At 39.0% G+C, this 19,015-nt stretch overlaps 1 protein-coding gene across 26 annotated transcripts in view; it reads left to right on the top strand.

The window, feature by feature from the left end:
- The window catches only part of plecb (plectin b), a 189,240-nt gene that overhangs the window by 161,550 nt on the left and 8,675 nt on the right, over window positions 1-19,015 (top strand). For 21 of the 26 annotated variants that reach the window (XM_014019087.1, XM_014019089.1, XM_014019088.1 and 18 more), the window contains 19 exons: window positions 656-974; window positions 1,074-1,151; window positions 1,237-1,398; window positions 1,530-1,634; window positions 1,738-1,833; window positions 1,963-2,088; window positions 2,216-2,368; window positions 2,833-2,987; window positions 3,830-3,956; window positions 4,864-5,047; window positions 5,164-5,187; window positions 5,929-6,086; window positions 7,175-7,353; window positions 8,260-8,398; window positions 8,560-8,916; window positions 9,007-9,090; window positions 9,186-9,290; window positions 9,633-9,731; window positions 12,325-15,678. In XM_014019087.1, the coding sequence (XP_013874541.1) occupies window positions 656-974; window positions 1,074-1,151; window positions 1,237-1,398; window positions 1,530-1,634; window positions 1,738-1,833; window positions 1,963-2,088; window positions 2,216-2,368; window positions 2,833-2,987; window positions 3,830-3,956; window positions 4,864-5,047; window positions 5,164-5,187; window positions 5,929-6,086; window positions 7,175-7,353; window positions 8,260-8,398; window positions 8,560-8,916; window positions 9,007-9,090; window positions 9,186-9,290; window positions 9,633-9,731; window positions 12,325-15,678 (6,004 nt within the window). The remainder of the gene's footprint in view (window positions 1-655; window positions 975-1,073; window positions 1,152-1,236; window positions 1,399-1,529; window positions 1,635-1,737; window positions 1,834-1,962; window positions 2,089-2,215; window positions 2,369-2,832; window positions 2,988-3,829; window positions 3,957-4,863; window positions 5,048-5,163; window positions 5,188-5,928; window positions 6,087-7,174; window positions 7,354-8,259; window positions 8,399-8,559; window positions 8,917-9,006; window positions 9,091-9,185; window positions 9,291-9,632; window positions 9,732-12,324; window positions 15,679-19,015) is intronic. The other 5 variants (XM_014019093.1, XM_014019086.1, XM_014019083.1 and 2 more) reach the window with 2 other exon arrangements.

Here is a 19,015-nt window from a genome sequence, read left to right as displayed (position 1 = left end):
GTGTGTGTGTGTGTGTGTGTGTGTGTGTGTGTGTGTGTATATATGTATGTACAGTATATGTATGTGTATGTATATATGTATGTATGTATTTATGTGTTTGTTTGTGTGTGTACACCAAAAGTTACTAGCAGCGATCTACCATTGTGTTGACCTGTATTGATGGTAGCATAACAGAATCGATAAAGGAGTTTGTCTCTATTTAAAACAGTCGGTCCTGTTCCAGAGGTGTAATTCTGCAATGAAGCAGACGAGAAAATGACAAAATTAAATGTAAACATTGGAAAAAAACAAGCGCAGCTTGTAGTAAGTTAGTCAGCTGATTACATAACTTCAGAATTGATCCAGACATGCAAACATGTATAGCATCCATTGTTACTTTTGTAAACAAAGCATTCTGAGTATGATGTCACATCTTCATCTGCACATGTGGGTTGCTTTAGGGCTGTAGACCGTAGTCTGATAGAGGTTACATTTAAAGATTATAATGTGAACAACCACTCCAAAAATATTTGAATATGAACAAAAATATCAGAACTTAGCATTAGGACCTGCAGTGTGAACATAACTATAGTCTGGACATCAAGAACAAAGACAGAAAAGGAGCTAAGTGAGGACAGTAGCCACTAACAGCCGGTTGGGTTTTTGATCTCCACAGGGTTTTCCACCTCCATGAACGCCTCGTCAGTCTGCGCAGCGATTACAATCTTCGTCTGAAGTCTGCCGTATCGCTGGCTCAGGCTTCCATGACCCAGACTTCCCAGCAGTCTGTGAAGATGCGGCCTGAGTTAGATGGTGTGACCCTCCGCTATGTTGAAGATCTTCTTGCCTGGGTGGAGGACAACCAGCAGCGTATCGATAAGGCAGAGTGGGGATCAGATCTGCCCTCAGTGGAGTCCCAGCTGGGCAGTCACAGAGGCCTGCATCAGACTATTGAGGACTTTAAATCCAAGATTGAACGAGCCAAGTCTGACGAGGTACAGTAGAGAATATATCAGTAGTTTGGAACAAGCTCATGAAGTGTATGTGTTTTCTTTTCTATCTTTGTTTATTTTTTCATCTTTTGTTTTCTACAGAACCAACTTTCTCCTGTAAGCAAAGGCAAATACAGAGAATACCTGGGAAAACTGGACCTCCAGTATGGAAAACTACTGGTAAATATTTGCATGTTTTAAACGTTTTTTTGTGGATTATGCTTAGATTTTTCTCTGAATTTCTTTTTGTTGTTATTTGTTTCAGAACTCCTCTAAGTCTCGTCTGAGAAACTTGGACTCACTGCATGCCTTTGTCACAGCTGCAACCAAGGAACTGATGTGGTTAAATGACAAAGAGGAGGAGGAGGTCAACTATGACTGGAGTGACAGAAACACCAACATGACAGCTAAAAAAGAAAATTACTCTGTGGGTTTAAAAACAAAAACTTTTGCCATATCATATGAATCATTTCAATTAACACTAATTTCAACCCCTTAAGTTTATCAATTTGAGTTCGTTAAATTTTTATGTAATCAGTATCTCTTTAAACTCTTCAGGGTCTCATGCGGGAGCTGGAACAAAGGGAAAAGAAAGTCACTGATATCCAAGCTATGGGAGACAGACTTGTCAGTGATGGGCATCCTGGCAAGAAGACAGTTGAGGTAACTACAGCAGACTTTATATTGAAGAAAGAAACAAGAAGGGTATCATACAAACCCTGAGACTCTCATTGACCCTCTGCTATGCCTTCTTGGTCTCCACTAGGCCTTCACGGCTGCCCTGCAGACTCAGTGGAGCTGGATCCTGCAGCTGTGCTGCTGTACAGAGGTTCATCTTAAAGAAAATACAGCTTACTACCAAGTAAGAAACACAAACAAGAGTTCTATTATTGAACCATCTGTAAAATGTCAGATACTCCTTCATAAATCCTTATATTGTACAGTTATTTTTCATGTTGTTTTGAACCTCACATGTCTGCTGTCAATGCAGTTTTTTGCTGATGTGAAAGAAGCTCAGGACAAGATGAAGAAAATGCAGGAGAGCCTGAAGAAGAAATACAGTTGTGATCGCTCCACAACAACCACACGTCTAGAGGATCTGCTGCAGGATGCTGTGGTGGGTAGCTGTGCATGTTTATGTGTCTATGCAGTTCTGAAAAAAAAAAGTATAAACGAGGAAAACACATATTTATAAAGAGAATGGTTATTGTTTTTATTTCAGTTGAGTTGTTTGTTTTCAACAGGAGGAGAAGGAACAGCTGAATGAATTTAAGACTCTGGTGGCTGGACTGAACAAGAGGTCCCGGTCCATCATCCAGCTGAAACCTCGCAGTCCCACCACACCCATCAAAGGCAAACTGCCCATTCAGGCCGTCTGTGACTTCAAGCAGCAGGAGGTCAGAACAATCTGGCAGCAGAGACATTTAATGGTTTAGCAGCTTTACCGTCATTACCACAGATTGTAACCTGTTGGTAGTGTGTAGGAGGAGAGCTAGCTTTAGCATGGCAGCATGAGCTCAGGCATAGCTTGGAAAAGAGTGACAGCTTGGTTGCTCTCACTTGCACTTTATTACAAAACTTAGAAACCATGTAATGCCAGGTCTCCATGGCACCAAATCTATCATTCATACATGAATTCATAGAATATATCGTAGTCCATATATCCTTTATCACTTAATGAAGTTGAGTAGAGCAGTGATGCGTGCACACATGGCAAGACTCACCTAACTACTTCTGTTGGCTTTTACAATGACCTGTGACACTGCAAATAAAAGAGGTGCCACTGTGTGGTGCTAAAAGGTACTACAACAGTAACATACAAATGACCGTTACAAGATACAAACTATTCTTTCTGTTTCAGATCACTGTTCATAGAGGAGATGAGTGTGCCCTATTAAACAACTCTCAGCCCTTCAAGTGGAAGGTTCTGAACCGCTCTGGACATGAAGCCGTGGTTCCTTCTGTCTGCTTTGTTGTACTTCCAGTCAACAAGGAGGCTGTAGACAGTGTGTCAAGGTGAGAATGCAGAGATCACCAAGAGTCACACTGCAGGTCTTAATGCTGAAATCAGATTTAAAAAATCAGATTATTTTGGTGTAAACGTTTACATTACATTTTAAATGTGACCTCCATCAGACTCCAGTGAACTCTTCACGGCACCGATGTGACCCATATGCACAGAAGATGACGTGACGTTACATTCAGCTCACTGTTTTATAGAATTATCTAACCATGGATGCTACTTGTTAGCATGTTGATTCTGAAGTAGTTGTTCCAACATTATTTATATCCTGTGCAGCATTTTATTTTTGGAATAAAGTGACATTCTAAAAGAAAAGTATTGATCAAGTAACTTTAATATTGATATGGACTGTGACTAATGTTGGACGTTACAATCATATGTTTCTGTGGATTCTCAGTCATCCAATACATGGGAAATTAAAAGAACATCTGTAGCTGAAGATGTTACAGATTTAAACAGCATGACTCGAGGTTAGTGTCATTATTATTGGATCGGTCCTTCACCCCCACCTCAAAGATGTAGAAGTCAGAAGAAATGAGACATGAGCATTCAGACTGCAGTCGCTTTGAAAAACATATCTATCCCATTCAGTATCACATACTGAGTAGGCCTGGATCATATTTGAAAAAAAAACTGGATTTGTCACGTTCAGAGTGTCAGGAAAAAATCCATTATGGGTCACATGGGGCAAATAAATCAGATTTGGGTCACATTTGCCTGCAGTGTGAACATAGCCATAGTTATGGCAGTACTTGAATAAATACTACAAGAAAAAAACTTTTATGTATTTATTTTTCTTAACTAATACCATTATTGCATGTTTTTTGTGCTCCAGTTTGGATGCAGATCATCAGCAGATGGTGTCCATGTGGCAGATGCTTCATATTAACATGAAGAGTCTTCTGTCCTGGCAGTATCTGATGAAAGATTTTACACAGATTCGCTCTTGGAACATCACCATGGTAGGTTTTAAAGTCTTTACTTTAGATTGGGGAGGTAATAGTTTACATATAGGCAACTTTAATAAAATTTAAGACTAAACTAAATAAAGACCTAACATTTCCTGAAGGAATGCAAATTGTCTGCTGTCTATCATGTCTGAGCTTTAAACTAAGATAATTTTAAAAGAAATGATGGATGTTATTCTCATTTTGGTCAAATCTTAAAACCAACATTGTGAAAAGTCAAGCATTGAGGGCTCAGAGTACATGTTGTGAATGACTCTCAGATGATGCAGTAACTGTAAACATGACTGGGTCAGAGGCATTTTTGTGCTGGCTAAAGTCAGTTAGCTGTGCGTAGCTATCTTATATTGGGTTGACCATGGGAAAAAAAGATATACATCAAATTATTAAAAAGACCTTCATAAAATCTGTCTGCTAGTTCATGAGATATTCTGATAACACAACAGACAAATAAACACACGCTTATGTAGACACGTGCAAAAAGAGATAAAATACATACAGTATCCAAGGTAAAACAAACAACAAAAAACACAAAATGTTTTGTTGGAGACCATGAGATGAGTCTGACTCCAACCAAAAACACATGGTTTAAGTAAAGGTCCTGTCACACAAGACAACCCATGCCAACTTATGAAACATTTATGTCTAAATTGTTAATAAAAGTTGTATACAGTATTTGATCAATTTGTTAAAATTACAGTATGTACATGCCTAAAAGAAGCTTCCAGTTGATTTTTTTTTTCAATTTTATCTTCAACGTAGATGTCTTTAAAATGTTCATAAGTTGGCGTAAATTGTCTAAAATATCATGGTGTGACAGGCACTTAAAGTAAAAGAATACAATTTCAGTTTTGAGTTTATCCTCACCTTTATTGTCCTTTTGGATTTTTTCCCCTCTGTGCAGTTGAAGACCATGAAACCAGAGGAGTACCGGCTGATCATGAGAAACCTGGAACTCCACTACCAGGACTTCATGCGCGACAGCCAGGACTCCAGGGTCTTTGGCCCTGATGAGCGCATTCAGGTTGAGGATGACTACACCAAGTGTACCCAGCATTTCGACAGTCTGCTTCGATCCATGGAGAAAGGTACTATGTGCTCTAAAACAGTGATTTTGTAATGTTTTTATTACTAAACAAAACCAAATATTTACATTCATATTTACATATCACCTTCATAGTATAAATATCAATTCACCTTTCAGGACATATGGTCGGTAGGGTCAAAGGTAAGTAACATAAAATAAAAGCCAGCCTGAGGCACTAAGCTGATTTGTACACTTTTCAGCTGGATGGAATGTTCAAACACAAACATTTAGCAAATAAACGTGCTTCATGTGTGTGAATGCATGTTGTTTTGGCTCCCAAGTTCCGGTATGCTATGTGCTATGAATTTGGTGACAATAATTAATGCATTTTGACATGTAGCCATATGCAGTACACACACACACACACACACCCACACCCACACACACACACACACCCACACACACACACACACACACACNCACACACACACACACACACACACACACACACACACACACACACACACACACACACACACACACACACTTGTTCGTTTCTTGACCCTGTGGGGACCTTCCATTGACTCCCATTCATGTTTTTTAGACTTTATGGCCTAACCCTGACCATATACTCTAAAATTAACCTCACAGAAACTTACCTGACCCTAAAACTAACCTAAACCTTGGTCCTGAACCTAACCCACACCTGTAACATGCATTTGAGAATTTGAACAGTATTTGTGAAGACATACAGTATAAACTTCAATTAGGTATAATGATCAATTATTGACAATTTCACACCATTGTCATTATTGTATTTAAAATAATGCAACTATTTTTGCTCATATGCTTAATGTTAATATCGTAATCTAAATGGCTTTTAGTACAGATTATTTTTCACAATTATTGATTTTCTAATCTAATTCAACTTCTTTCCTACAGGTCAGCAAGATGAGACTCTGTGTAAGAGCTATATTTCTGAGGTCAAAGACTTGCGTTTGCGTATCGAGGACTGCGAGGCTCAGACTGTGGCTCGGATCCGCAAACCAGTTGAAAAAGAGCCTCTGAGAGAATGTGCCCAGAAAAGAACAGAGCAGCAGGTAAATGTTTATATTAACAGGTTATCTAAAAGTGGTTAAACAGAGACAAAATGTAAAATTGAATATTTTATTGAGAAGGGTTGTGAGAGTTTATGAAAAGTTAAGATGCAAAGAGAATAAAATAAATAGAGAATTTGGATTTCCTGCGAAAATGCAGTGTGAGAATGCTAAACTAAAAAAAACACAGCTGAAACTAGCCTAAAAATGGATCAATAAAGTAACTGAAATAGCTGAAATTAGCAAAAAGAAAAAAGCATGTTTGCTGAATTAAGCTATAAGAATCTGAAATTTGAAAGGAAGAATTTAGCTGACAAAAGCTCAAATTATCTAAAAAGTAGCTACAAACACAGAAAACAGCTGAAATTAGCACAAAGCAGCTGAAAGAAGTATAAAAATCTTAAAATAGCAGAAAGTATCTGAAAGAAACATAAATTAAATTAGCAGAAGAGTTGCAGAAAAGGTCAGAATGATTGCTCAGAAAGCTAAAATCAGCAGGATGGAAGCTGGAGCGGGCTGAAATTAATACAGAGGAGTGAAACACTAAGGAACAAATCAAAAGGTAGAGTTTAGTAAAGATTTCTGAACATTTTGAAGGGTTAAGGATGTCGAAGATGGCTCCATGCATTTTCTAAAAGATAAAAATAGCAGAAAAACTAAATATCTCAAAGTATAAATTGCTGAAGTACCAAAAGTCATAGCCAGAATGTCCTGAAGGAGTTGAAGGTTCTGATGCATAAATGGCTGAAATGGCACAGCCTTTACAGAATGAGAAATGTGCCAAAAAACAAATAGAAGAAAAATGGATCTCAATAGTGTATATGCCTGATGAGCATACACACTGTTAAAACTAAGATAATATGTAGTTCAGTGACAGTTTCAGAGATTCTATAGCTGCTGGCTGCATTCTGTGTGCAGATTTCTGCTGATGCAAGATAAAAATAAACAATAAATCTGACTTATCTGGAACAAAGAATTCCAAATTATTTGTATGCTTCCTAGAGTTTTTTTTTTTAATCTGTTTTGCATCGTTATGTGGCTAATGTTCTAATGTTCTGTCGTTGTGTTAACACTGATGCTTTGTTTCACAGAAACTCCAGGGAGAGCTTGAAGGCCTTAAGAAGGACCTTGATAAGGTGTCTGTAAAGACCCAGGAAGTGTTGGCCTCCCCTCAGCAGTCCCCTTCAACCCCTGTACTGCGGTCAGAGCTTGACATTACTGTGCAGAAGATGGACCATGTCTACATGCTGTCCTCTGTTTATCTCGAGAAGTAAGTTTTCAACTACTTACTCTAAAAAGAAAACACATTCTTTTAAAAGGGGGTTATTATGCAAAATGTATTTTTTGAGCTTTATATCATTTTATAATGTCATTCCATCATCAAAAACATATCCATGTTCATACATGTTTGAGAAATCCTTGTATCTCCTGTGATAGCCATGTGGAGCTTCCTAAATGCTTGCTTATTCTAAGCTCCACCTGTTTACCCAAAGCTCCACCCTGGAGCTCAGTCCCCAGCTGAGTTTCTGCCCCACAGAGAACCCCACCTCGTGTCTCCCCCACACAGCCCCACCAGACCAGGATTTTCTTCACAAATCCCTATAATTTTATTGCAAAACTTATCTTAAACATGGTGACAGTTCATGATTTCATTGCAAAACATGGCTTCACAATGATCTATATTCATAGTTTCTTTTCAAAAAACAGTTTAATATGGATGTATATGTATGAGAGGATGACTGGGAGATATATTACCAAGCTAAAACATCTTGTAAGATCCTCTGTACTCGCTCCGGTTCTTCAGAAAACATACTTTCATTGTCCAACGTGGCATCATTCAATCAATGTTCAACTATATCCTGAGTTGCAATTTCCAAAAACTATTATATAGTGTTGCTTCTTTTTTTTCTCAAATTACGGCATTCCTTTAAAAAGTTGTAAACTGCATGAAGCATTGTTGTGAAGAAACAGTCAGAGGTTCTTAAAGAGACAGAGGTCAATTTCAAGGTGTTTAGATCTTTGCAAAGTCAAAATAATTTTTGATATATATAGCTTTTTCATAATAACTGAAGGTAAAATAGTACTTGATATTGGTATAGAATTTAACTTTGTGGCTTGAAAATACATAATACCTGCCCTTTAAAATCATGTTTGTTGTCATCTAAACTTTCCTCAGGCTGAAGACTGTTGACATGGTCATCCGCAACACACAGGGTGCTGAGGGAGTCCTGAAGCAGTATGAGGACTATCTGCGGGAGGTTCACATTGTACCTAGTGATGTCAAAGAAGTGGAGACTGAAAGAACTAAGCTTAAGGTATTCAAAATAACTCAGCTTTTGAAAAAAATATAAATCTTAAAAATGTTTTATTGTTTAAAAGCTTTAGCTGCATGCTGGTTTGACTCATACATGTCAGAGTATGTTTGTTGTGTTTGCTCATAAGCAAATGTTTTTATTATTTTTTTGGACAATCACAGAAAATGCGAGCAGAAGCTGAGGGTGAACAGCCAGTGTTTGACTCCATGGAGGAGGAGCTAAAGAAAGCTTCTGTTGTGAGCGACAAGATGTCCCGTGTGCACAGCGAACGTGATGCTGAGCTGGATCACTACCGCCAGCTCACGTCTGGTCTCCAGGACCGCTGGAAAGCAGTGTTCACCCAGATTGACCTTCGCCAGAGGGAGCTGGAGCAGCTCGGTCGACAACTGGGTTACTATCGGGAGAGCTATGATTTGCTAATTCGTTGGATAGCCGACGCTAAGCAAAGGCAGGAGAAGATCCAGGCTGTGCCCATTACCGACAGCAAAACTCTGAAAGATCAGCTTGCCCAAGAAAAAGTATTGTGCCTAAACCTTTACAGTTATTATCTACATTTAGTTTTTAAAATAAACTACTGAACCGTGACCTTGATCTTCTTTCTTTAATAGAAACTTCTGGAAGAGATTGAACAGAACAAGGACAAAGTGGATGAGTGTCAAAAGTATGCTAAAGCATACATTGATACCATTAAGGTGAGCTTTAACCATGAAGTGTGCACGTGGATTGTAATCTTTGATCTATAAAATAATTATTTTGAGTCTAACTAATGATGTTTTTGTGTAAACAGGACTATGAGCTGCAATTGGTTGCGTACAGAGCTCAGGTGGAGCCTCTTGCTGCTCCCCTGAAGAAAACCAAGCTTGATTCTGCTTCTGACAACATCATTCAGGAGGTGTGTTTTTATGCTTCAGCACAAGAGATTTTATAAAGCAATGAGCCATTTTACCCGAGACCTCTTCACTATAAACCAGTGCAAGAGTGAAAGAACTGGCTATGGGTAAATCACAACTAGAACAAGAGTTGAGGTCATTTGTGATTTAATTCTCAACTCCATTTATTTTTTCTTACAAAGTAACAATTCCTTACTTTAAAAAGTTTACATACATGGTTTACATCATAGTTTACTGGATGTGTGAATGAAAAAGACAAAGTACTTTGTAGTAAAGTTTAATAGTTGTACTAAAAGTATGGACTGTTGAACAGCAGCCTGAAGTGTTTGTTTTCCCTGAAATAGTATGTAACACTGAGGACCAAGTACAGTGAGCTGATGACTCTGACTAATCAGTACATCAAGTTCATCACCGACACGCAGCGCCGCCTGGAGGATGAGGAGGTATGTGACGACTGGCAGAGTCCCAAACAAACTAAATTCTAACATTGCCTAACCAACCATCAAACTAAATGAACATACAACACAACATGGATTCCTCACTGATCATACACCCCCACCCCACACATGCACTTTTCTGTTTTTCTGTCACACTTTTTTACACATTTCGTTTAATGTAAAGGTCACAAATGGTTCCTTTGCACTGAAAATGCATGAAACATTGGCATGCTGTAGCTGACATATTACCTGGAGAGTTGTTGAATTTTAAAGTTTGTTCATTAAACGTGAACTAAACAAGCAAATATAAAGCATGTGTTTTGAGTGTGCTGAGGTTCAGCTAAAGATGGCCACTGCTAATCGTATGTTAGCAAATCCTCAATTTGGTTTTAAAATATATCTTCTTAGAAGCCAGATTTTCTTGTTTTCTATAAAATGGTCTTGAAACATTTTATTTGAATGTCTTTTAAGGTTTTTCTTTGGCTTACCTCTTAAGTGGAGGTGCCTTTCCTTTTCTCTGAAAGATTCATAGATCAGCAAACAAACCTATAAGTATTCCTCTGAACAAGAATTATTCCGGACATATTATGCAAAATACATTTTTTAAATACATTTTGTTGTGGAGTCTCTAGGAGTGCAGAAAAGTTAACTTTTGTTTTTCCCAGTGCTGTGTAGATATCTTTACATCCTGTTTGGGTCATGTTTCTCAACCTGTTTAGTTTTCTCTATACTCCATTATATTTTCTGAACTGTTACGTCACAGTATTAATGACGGAACTTGGCTGGCTCCAACATGTAAGGTTGGATGGACAAGTCTTCTGTTGTTGACATCTTTTAATTAGTTTGTAAATAAAATGTTTATGCTATACAGTTTGTAACCCCCTATATTAAAGTACGATAGACCACTCTGAAAGCTGGAGGGGGCAGGGTATGAAGCGCCTCATTTAGATTTAAAGAGACAGCATCAAAACGAGTTGATTTGAGTTAAAATAAGGAGAAATTCAGCCTAAATAATTGCAGTTCAACTTTATATAACCCCAAACTTGAATTATTTAAATGTGAAAAAGAAGGGTTTAAAAGCAGGATACTGTATCTCTCCTTTAAACTGAAAACAAGTGAAAAAGGCAACCAAGTTTCATTATCGTCAGAAAGCTTGGAGAGCTGTTGATCAAGACCACTTCAAGAAAAGGAAAATCTGCTTCATGGAAAACAAAAAACTAAAAGGTGGCCATCACATTTCATCAGTACAGTAATCAGTTAGAGACTCTTTTAGGGGCACATTTCTCAGTGTTTCAAATTAGAGAGACTAAATTCAGCACTGTGTACGTTCACACGTTACTTCATTTCCATTCATTTTATGTTGTGCCATGATTAAATTATAAAGAGGGGTTCTTTCTTTCACTACTTTTAGTTGTCTCTTTATTCCTTACACCACTGACTACTTTATTCTTGAGGTTAACCTCAAAGTTATAAATCTGTGGGTCAGTCTGATCATCTCTGTATTCAAATCTATTCCCTCCCCCCCTAAATCACACAAATTGAAAGACTTGCATTCTTTTCTAACCCAATGTTTTGTTTGTGTCCTTGCTTCTTTTAACTGCTTGCCAGTGCTTTGCCATGTTTGAGCATAAAAGAGGTAAATTATGTGTCCTAGGTACGTCTAATTCATTATTCCTGTTTCATCCTATCTTCTGTGTTCGTCTCAAACTGCATTTTCACTTTTCAAACCATTTTTTCCATCTTTCATTTCTGTACATCTACAGCTAATTATCCAGACTGCCTCATGATTACTAATGTCTTCACTGACAGCATATATTTTACATGCTCAGCCTGTTTATCAATTTAAGAGCCTTTGTAATGCTTCATATTTTTTTGTCATAAGCCAATTTCCAGACTAACATGTCACTTGAATCTTTATTTTTTGACTTCTCCTTTCATCCCAATTCTATTTCGTAACAAATGGTGATTTAAAGAACCCCAAGTGCACGGGATGGCATAACAGATACTCTGACAGAATGGTGTGGAAACATTTCTTACTCGGATTATTATTATTTTTAAGTGTTTTCCACTGACTCTATGGGGTATAAGTTTCCACAAAACAAAACCCCACCTACATACTGAAAAGATCTGCGAGTCTGATATTTCTACAGTGATCACACAGTTAGGTTTGTTAAATACATAGACTGATATACTGTAAGATATGATCCTCCTCCAGCTACAGATGCATGCCATGATTTTCTTGCTGTGATGTGAAGTAATTTGTTTCCATGCATTAACTGATACATTCATGAGTTCTGTTTTTCCTGAATGATCTTGTCATGATTCTTTAATTGCATCAAGAATTTAACATCACTTAAATGAATGTGCATCTAATTTGCATCTAGTGATTGAACTCTTCTTTGAGCTAATTTTAACATTAACATTGCCGAGGTAATGCACTACAGTAATTTGCTCCTAAACAAGTGTGTTTTGGCTTTGATTACCAAAGTATTAACTGTTTAAACCCACACTGTTTAGAGCTGGTTAATGTAAAGTATTACCTTCAGTCTGTCATGCTTGATTATAATCCTTTCTTTACCATTTGCTTCCACTAATGCAGAAAGCTGCACAGAAACTCAAAGCAGAAGAGCAGAAAAAGATGGCGGAGATGCAGGCTGAGTTAGACAAACAGAAGCAGTTAGCTGAAGCTCATGCAAAGGCCATTGCAAAAGCTGAAAAAGAGGCTCAAGAGCTGAAGTTCAGAATGCAGGAAGAAGTAAGCAGGAGAGAAAATGCTGCTGTAGATGCAGAAAACCAAAAACAGAACATCCAACAGGAGCTGCACGAGCTCAAAAACCTCTCAGAGCAGCAGATCAAAAGCAAAAGTCAACAGGTGGATGAAGCTCTTCAAAGTCGAGTCAAGATTGAGGAGGAAATCCGCCTCATCAGGATCCAACTCGAGACAACTGTAAAACAAAAGACCACTGCAGAATCTGAACTCAAGCAACTTCGTGATAGAGCAGCTGAAGCAGAAAAACTCAGGAAGGCAGCTCAAGAGGAGGCAGAGAAGCTCCGGAAACAAGTTAATGAGGAGACACAGAAAAAGCGTTTGGCAGAAGAGGAACTCAAACGCAAATCTGAAGCGGAAAAGGAGGCTGCAAAGCAAAAACAAAAAGCTCTTGAAGACCTTGATAATCTTAGGAGACAGGCAGAGGAGGCTGAGAGGCAAGTCAAGCAAGCAGAGGTTGAAAAGGAAAGACAAATCCAAGTGGCTCATGAAGCAGCCCAGAAAAGTGCTGCTGCTGAGCTGCAGAGTAAACACATCTCTTTTGTGGAAAAGACCTCAAAGTTGGAGGAGTCACTTAAGCAAGAGCATGGTGCTGTCCTTCAGCTGCAACAAGAAGCAGCTCGTCTCAAGAAGCAACAGGAAAATGCAGAAAACGCCAGAGAAGAGGCAGAAAAAGAGCTGGAGAAATGGAGGCAGAAAGCCAACGAGGCCCTTCGTCTAAGACTCCAGGCTGAGGAAGAGGCACACAAAAAGAGCCTCGCTCAAGAAGAAGCTGAAAAACAAAAGGAAGAAGCTGAGCGTGAGGCAAAGAAGAGAGCCAAAGCTGAAGAGTCAGCCTTGAAGCAGAAAGATATGGCTGAGAAAGAACTTGAGAGGCAAAGAAAAGTAGCTGAGAGCACATCACAGCAGAAGCTCACCGCAGAACAGGAACTGATTCGACTCAGGGCAGATTTTGACAATGCAGAGCAACAGAGGTCCCTACTTGAAGATGAACTCTACCGCCTGAAGAATGAAGTTATTGCAGCTCAGCAACAAAGGAAACAGCTGGAAGATGAACTAGCCAAAGTAAGAAGTGAAATGGATTTACTCATCCAGATGAAGTCTAAAGCAGAGAAGGAGTCGATGTTCAACACGGAACAAAGCAAACAACTTCTTGAAGCTAAAGCTGCCAAGATGAAAGACCTGGCAGAAGAGGCCAGCAGGCTTAGAGCCATCGCAGAGGAGGCTAAGCATCAGCGTCAAATAGCTGAAGAAGAAGCAACTCGTCAGAGATCAGAGGCTGAGAGGATTCTCAAAGAGAAGCTTGCTGCCATCAGTGAAGCCACTCGCTTAAAAACAGAAGCTGAAATTGCCCTGAAAGAGAAGGAGGCAGAAAATGAGAGACTCCGACGGCAAGCTGAGGACGAAGCTTATCAGAGAAAGGCTCTTGAAGACCAAGCAAACCAACACAAGCAAGATATTGATGAAAAGATAGTTCAGCTCAAAAAGTCATCTGAAGCTGAAATGGAAAGACAAAGAGCGGTAGTGGATGACACTCTAAAGCAGAAGCGAGTTGTTGAAGAAGAAATCAGAATCCTTAAGCTCAACTTTGAGAAGGCCTCATCTGGGAAACTGGACCTGGAGCTAGAGCTGAACAAGTTGAAAAATATTGCTGAGGAGACACAACAAAGCAAGCTCAGAGCAGAAGAGGAGGCTGAGAAAATGAGGAAGCTTGCCCTTGAAGAGGAAAAGAGGAGGAGGGAAGCAGAAGAAAAGGTGAAGAAGATTGCTGCTGCAGAGGAAGAGGCAGGCAGACAAAGAAAGGCAGCCCAAGACGAGCTGGAGCGTTTAAAAAAGAGAGCAGAAGAAGCAAAGAAACAGAAAGATGAGGCTGACCAAAAAGCAGAGGAGCAGATTAGTGCAGCCCAGCAAGCAGCTCTGAAATGCAGTGCAGCAGAGCAGCAAGTGCAAAGTGTACTTGCTCAACAAAAGGAGGACAGCATCATGCAAAAAAAGCTTAAAGAAGAATATGAGAAAGCCAAGAAACTTGCCAAAGAGGCAGAAGCTGCTAAGGAGAAAGCAGAAATGGAGGCGGCTCTCCTTCGTCAGCAAGCAGAAGAAGCAGAACGGCAAAAGGCTGCTGCTGAACAGGAAGCTGTAAAGCAAGCTAAAGCTCAGGAAGATGCTGAAAGGTTGAAGAAGGAGGCTGAGTTTGAAGCTGCCAAGCGAGCACAAGCCGAAGCCGCAGCACTCAAGCAAAAAGAACAAGCTGATGCTGAGATGGCAAAGCACAAACAACTGGCTGAGCAAACATTAAAACAAAAGTTTCAAGTGGAGCAAGAGCTCACAAAGGTCAAGCTGCAACTTGATGAAACAGATAAACAGAAATCGCTCCTGGATGATGAGCTGCAGCGTCTGAAAGATGAGGTTGATGATGCTCTCAAACAAAAGACCCAAGTGGAGGATGAGCTGTTCAAAGTCAAGGTTCAGATGGAGGAACTTCTCAAACTAAAAATCAAAATTGAGGAGGAAAATCAGCGTCTCATCAAAAAAGACAAAGATAACACACAAAAGTTCCTTGCTGATGAGGCTGAAAATATGAAAAAGCTTGCCGAAGAGGCTGTTAGGCTTAGTGTTGAAGCCCAAGAGGCTGCCCGCCTCAGACAGATTGCAGAAGATGACCTCAATCAGCAACGAGCACTTGCAGAAAAAATGCACAAAGAGAACATGCAGGCCATACAAGAAGCATCTAGACTCCGAGCTGAGGCAGAGATGCTTCAAAGACAAAAAGACTTGGCTCAGGAACAGGCACAGAAGCTTTTGGAGGATAAACAATTAATGCAGCAACGTCTGGATGAGGAAACGGAGGAATACCAGCGTTCCCTTACAGCCGAGAGAAAGAGACAATTGGAGATTGTTGCTGAGGCTGAAAAGCTAAGACTTCAGGTATCTCAGCTCAGCGAAGCCCAGGCCAAAGCTGAGGAAGAAGCCAAGAAATTCAAGAAACAGGCCGATACAGTTGCTGCTCGTCTACATGAGACTGAAATTGCCACACAAGAAAAAGTGACTGCAGTGGAAAGACTGGAATTTGAGAGACTAAATACCGGCAAAGAGGCTGATGATTTACGCAAAGCTATTGCAGACCTAGAGAACGAGAAGGCTAGACTGAAAAAGGAGGCTGAAGACCTTCAAAATAAGTCAAAAGAGGTATTGTGTCAAAAATGGCATAGCAGAGAAGCTCATGTCATTGTTAACTGTCTAAAAACTAACCAATTTCCCTTCCAAAATCTCTGTCCTTTCTCTGGTTGTACTAATCACAAATCTGTATTAAATTGTGAATATGATTTTACATTTAATTTTCTTACAGTGCACTGTGTTCATGCAGATCATCTCCTGAATGCCTCCTCATGTTCTGGAATGTTTATCCATTTTCAGTTCTATTTCAGCACATCTCATATTCCTTTTCTGTTTCAGAGTTCAGGTTAAATGTAACATCAGTAAACTTGCAGTTTAGCTGGTATGTTACAAACATTTATTGAAAGTAGGTAGGTTATTACAGAGATTAACATTGCTAAGACATGGACTGTGCTTCAATTCATGGGTGTCAGCCGACGTCTGCCGCATTTGTTGGCAGCTTACGTCACCGCCACGAGCCATAGGCTGTCCCAGTTCTGCGACGCCTACACATGCAGTCCAGGAATGCAGCCGACAAAACCCCGAAAACATTGGCTGCATCTGAGTATCCTACGCGGCCAGTGGTATCCCATAATTCATTGCCCCTTCAGCAAATTAAACAGAAAAAACAAAAACAGAAAAGTTTTTTTTTTTTTAATTTTACGGCAGATTTTTATTTATTTATTTTTAAGGACGAAGTTTAGAAATTTATCACGGACCGAAAAATGTAAGTTAAACAACTTAGCTGAAGAAACCTTTGTGGCAATGAGATGTTAAATAAAATGCTAGTACTGATACTGAAACTAAGCCCAAATTATTAATGTTTTTTATGTATTTACTTGTAACGTTTTACAATTAAAACTGAATTCTGTGAAGTTATTCATTGAAAATACAACAATGTGATATAAAACTTATCACCATAATAACAAGGGCAACGTGTTGTCAGACAAACATATGTCTTCTGTAGACTAAACCGTCTCATTTCACAGCTGTTTATGCAGCCGACATGAGTGGCCTACGGCCCACGGCTGCAACCCATGAATTGAGACACATCCATGGTTACGCGAAAATTAAACAATGCTAAATTTATTGAACTGTTCCATAACATTTTAATTATTTGTAGTCAATCTTGAACTACACATTTAGTGGCAAGACAAAAATCATAAGCTGTGTCTCAATTCATAGGTTGCATCCCTCGCAGTCCACACCCAATGCGGGCTGTCCATGTAGGCCTCATAAAACCGCTGTGAAATGAGACAGTCTAGTCTTCAGATGGCATATGTTTGTGTAACCACGCCCGCACTGCCTCGCTCTGCCCTGCCCTATTACAATAGAGTTATGTTTTATAGGGCTGAACAACTTTGGAAAATAATCTAATTGCGATTTTTTTATCTATAAATTGCGATTTAAAATGCAATTATTTTTTTTAATGTCTTAAGTATTTTTCAACAAACAGAAGCAATAAATCAATCTGTTTCATAATAAACAAAGTAAGATTTATTTAAAGCACAGAGGCACTGCATGAGGCAATCAGACCACTTTAGGAAGGCGGGGGGGGGGGGGGGGGCTCACCTCACTGTTCACTGCTTGAGGAGGAAAGGAGAAAAGTGTTTGGAAAGTTGTGTGGTCAAATCTTCTAAAAGTCTCCAAAATCACTGGGAAAATTTGCCAGATTTGTCGGTAGTCGCTTTTTGGAAAAAACAAAACAAAAAAAAAGGGCACTAGAGGGGTCTAAAAAGACGCTAGATCTAGCGACAATGCCACTACGATGGCAGCACTGCTCCGCTCGGCTCACTCCCAAGTCACATGACCTGTCAAATTGCAGCCTGTGTAGTTAAAAAAAATCTTGTTTTAACATATCTTGAGATTATCACAAATGCGATTAATCGTTCAGCCCTAATGTTTTTTATCACATGCCTTCTTCTCACAGAAGGTATAACTTGACAAAATGCAGTAGTATTTGGGGAGGCACTTCAGTTCTGTACCACAATCAAGTAACTATGTTGCCTTCAGTTGTTCAGTTGAAAAAGGCTCTATATATTAAAAAATATTTGATGTTGCATTTGGCCCGTGGGCCGCCAGTTGAATAGCCCTCCTCTAGAAATGTTTTTGATGAGGGAATGACATTGCATGATATAAAACTCAAGAAAATCTATTTTGCATAATACTCCCCCTAAATAATAATAAAAAAGCATTAATAATTTGGCTTTAGCTCTAAGATCAGTACTTGTAAACTCCACTGTAAAAAAAAAACTCTGCTATTTTTGTTTTTTCTGTTTAGTTTGCTTTTGGTGCAATGAATTGTGGATGCAGCCTACATTTTGGGGGGTTTTGGTGACTGCATTTGTTGGCTGCATGAGTAGGCGCCCACAATTTGGGAAAGCCTACAACACAGTGCAGTGATGTAGGCCATCTACAAATGTACCCTATGTTAACTGCAGCCACTGAATTGAGACACAGCCAAAGACAAGTATTTTTGTGTAATTTGTTTTGATAAGGGTAGTCTAAAGTGCCATGACATTCATTTTTTACAAATATAAAACAACCGAAGAAAACACCTAAACATTTTTATTTTACCCATTTTATCACATATCATTTAACATGTGATTTGGACTGTGCACGGTCAAAGTGAAACAGGAAGTGAGAGGAAAACGTGAAACCACCGAGCAAGTGGCCGTTTTTGTAAAACCATTAATAAGTCAAAACAGTATATAGCTGGTGGTTGCAGCAGTATTATGACAACAGATGTGAGTTTGCTTGGCTTTTCTGTGGATAAAAACAGAAGAACTGTCTGGATCACAGTGGTCCTTTGCTGCTGTCTGTGTTATCCATTGTGACAATGCTCTGTTTTCATGCAGGCATTGTATTTTATTGTCACAAAAGATCAGTCTGAGAGGCTGTATCCAATTAAATTTGTGACTGTATACTTCAACAACTTCATCTTAGTGATGAAATTCCTTTTGCTGCAAAATGTCATTTATGATATATTTGTATTTTTCAATAATTTCATTCTCATTTGTCATGAAAATTGGATGTCACAGGCACTTTAACTTCACTGTTAATAGAAAAGTTAGATTTATTTTTCAGTAAACATTATTTGATACAATTAACTGTGCTTAGAGTCACATTTTTACTACATGACCCACTTTAACTAAAGTGAACTTAGACTTTTGTCCTGACTGGTAGTCATTTAAAATTGTATGCAAACTTGAAAAATCCTTTTCCCATTGATGGCCTAGATGAGCTGTCCTAGTTTAGAATGGAAAAATAGCCCAAATAGTACAGAAGCCATTTTTCACTAATTTCTTAGTGAGGATTTCTTTGTCTACTTTCATAACATGTATGCAAACATTTGCTGGGTTTTTTTTTA

Source organism: Austrofundulus limnaeus, unplaced genomic scaffold (assembly GCF_001266775.1).
Source record: "Austrofundulus limnaeus strain Quisiro unplaced genomic scaffold, Austrofundulus_limnaeus-1.0 Scaffold209, whole genome shotgun sequence".
Classification (NCBI taxonomy): Eukaryota; Metazoa; Chordata; class Actinopteri; order Cyprinodontiformes; family Rivulidae; genus Austrofundulus; species Austrofundulus limnaeus.
The sequence above is the reverse complement of the archived record's forward strand: the minus strand, read 5'-3'. Positions and strand labels throughout refer to the sequence as shown.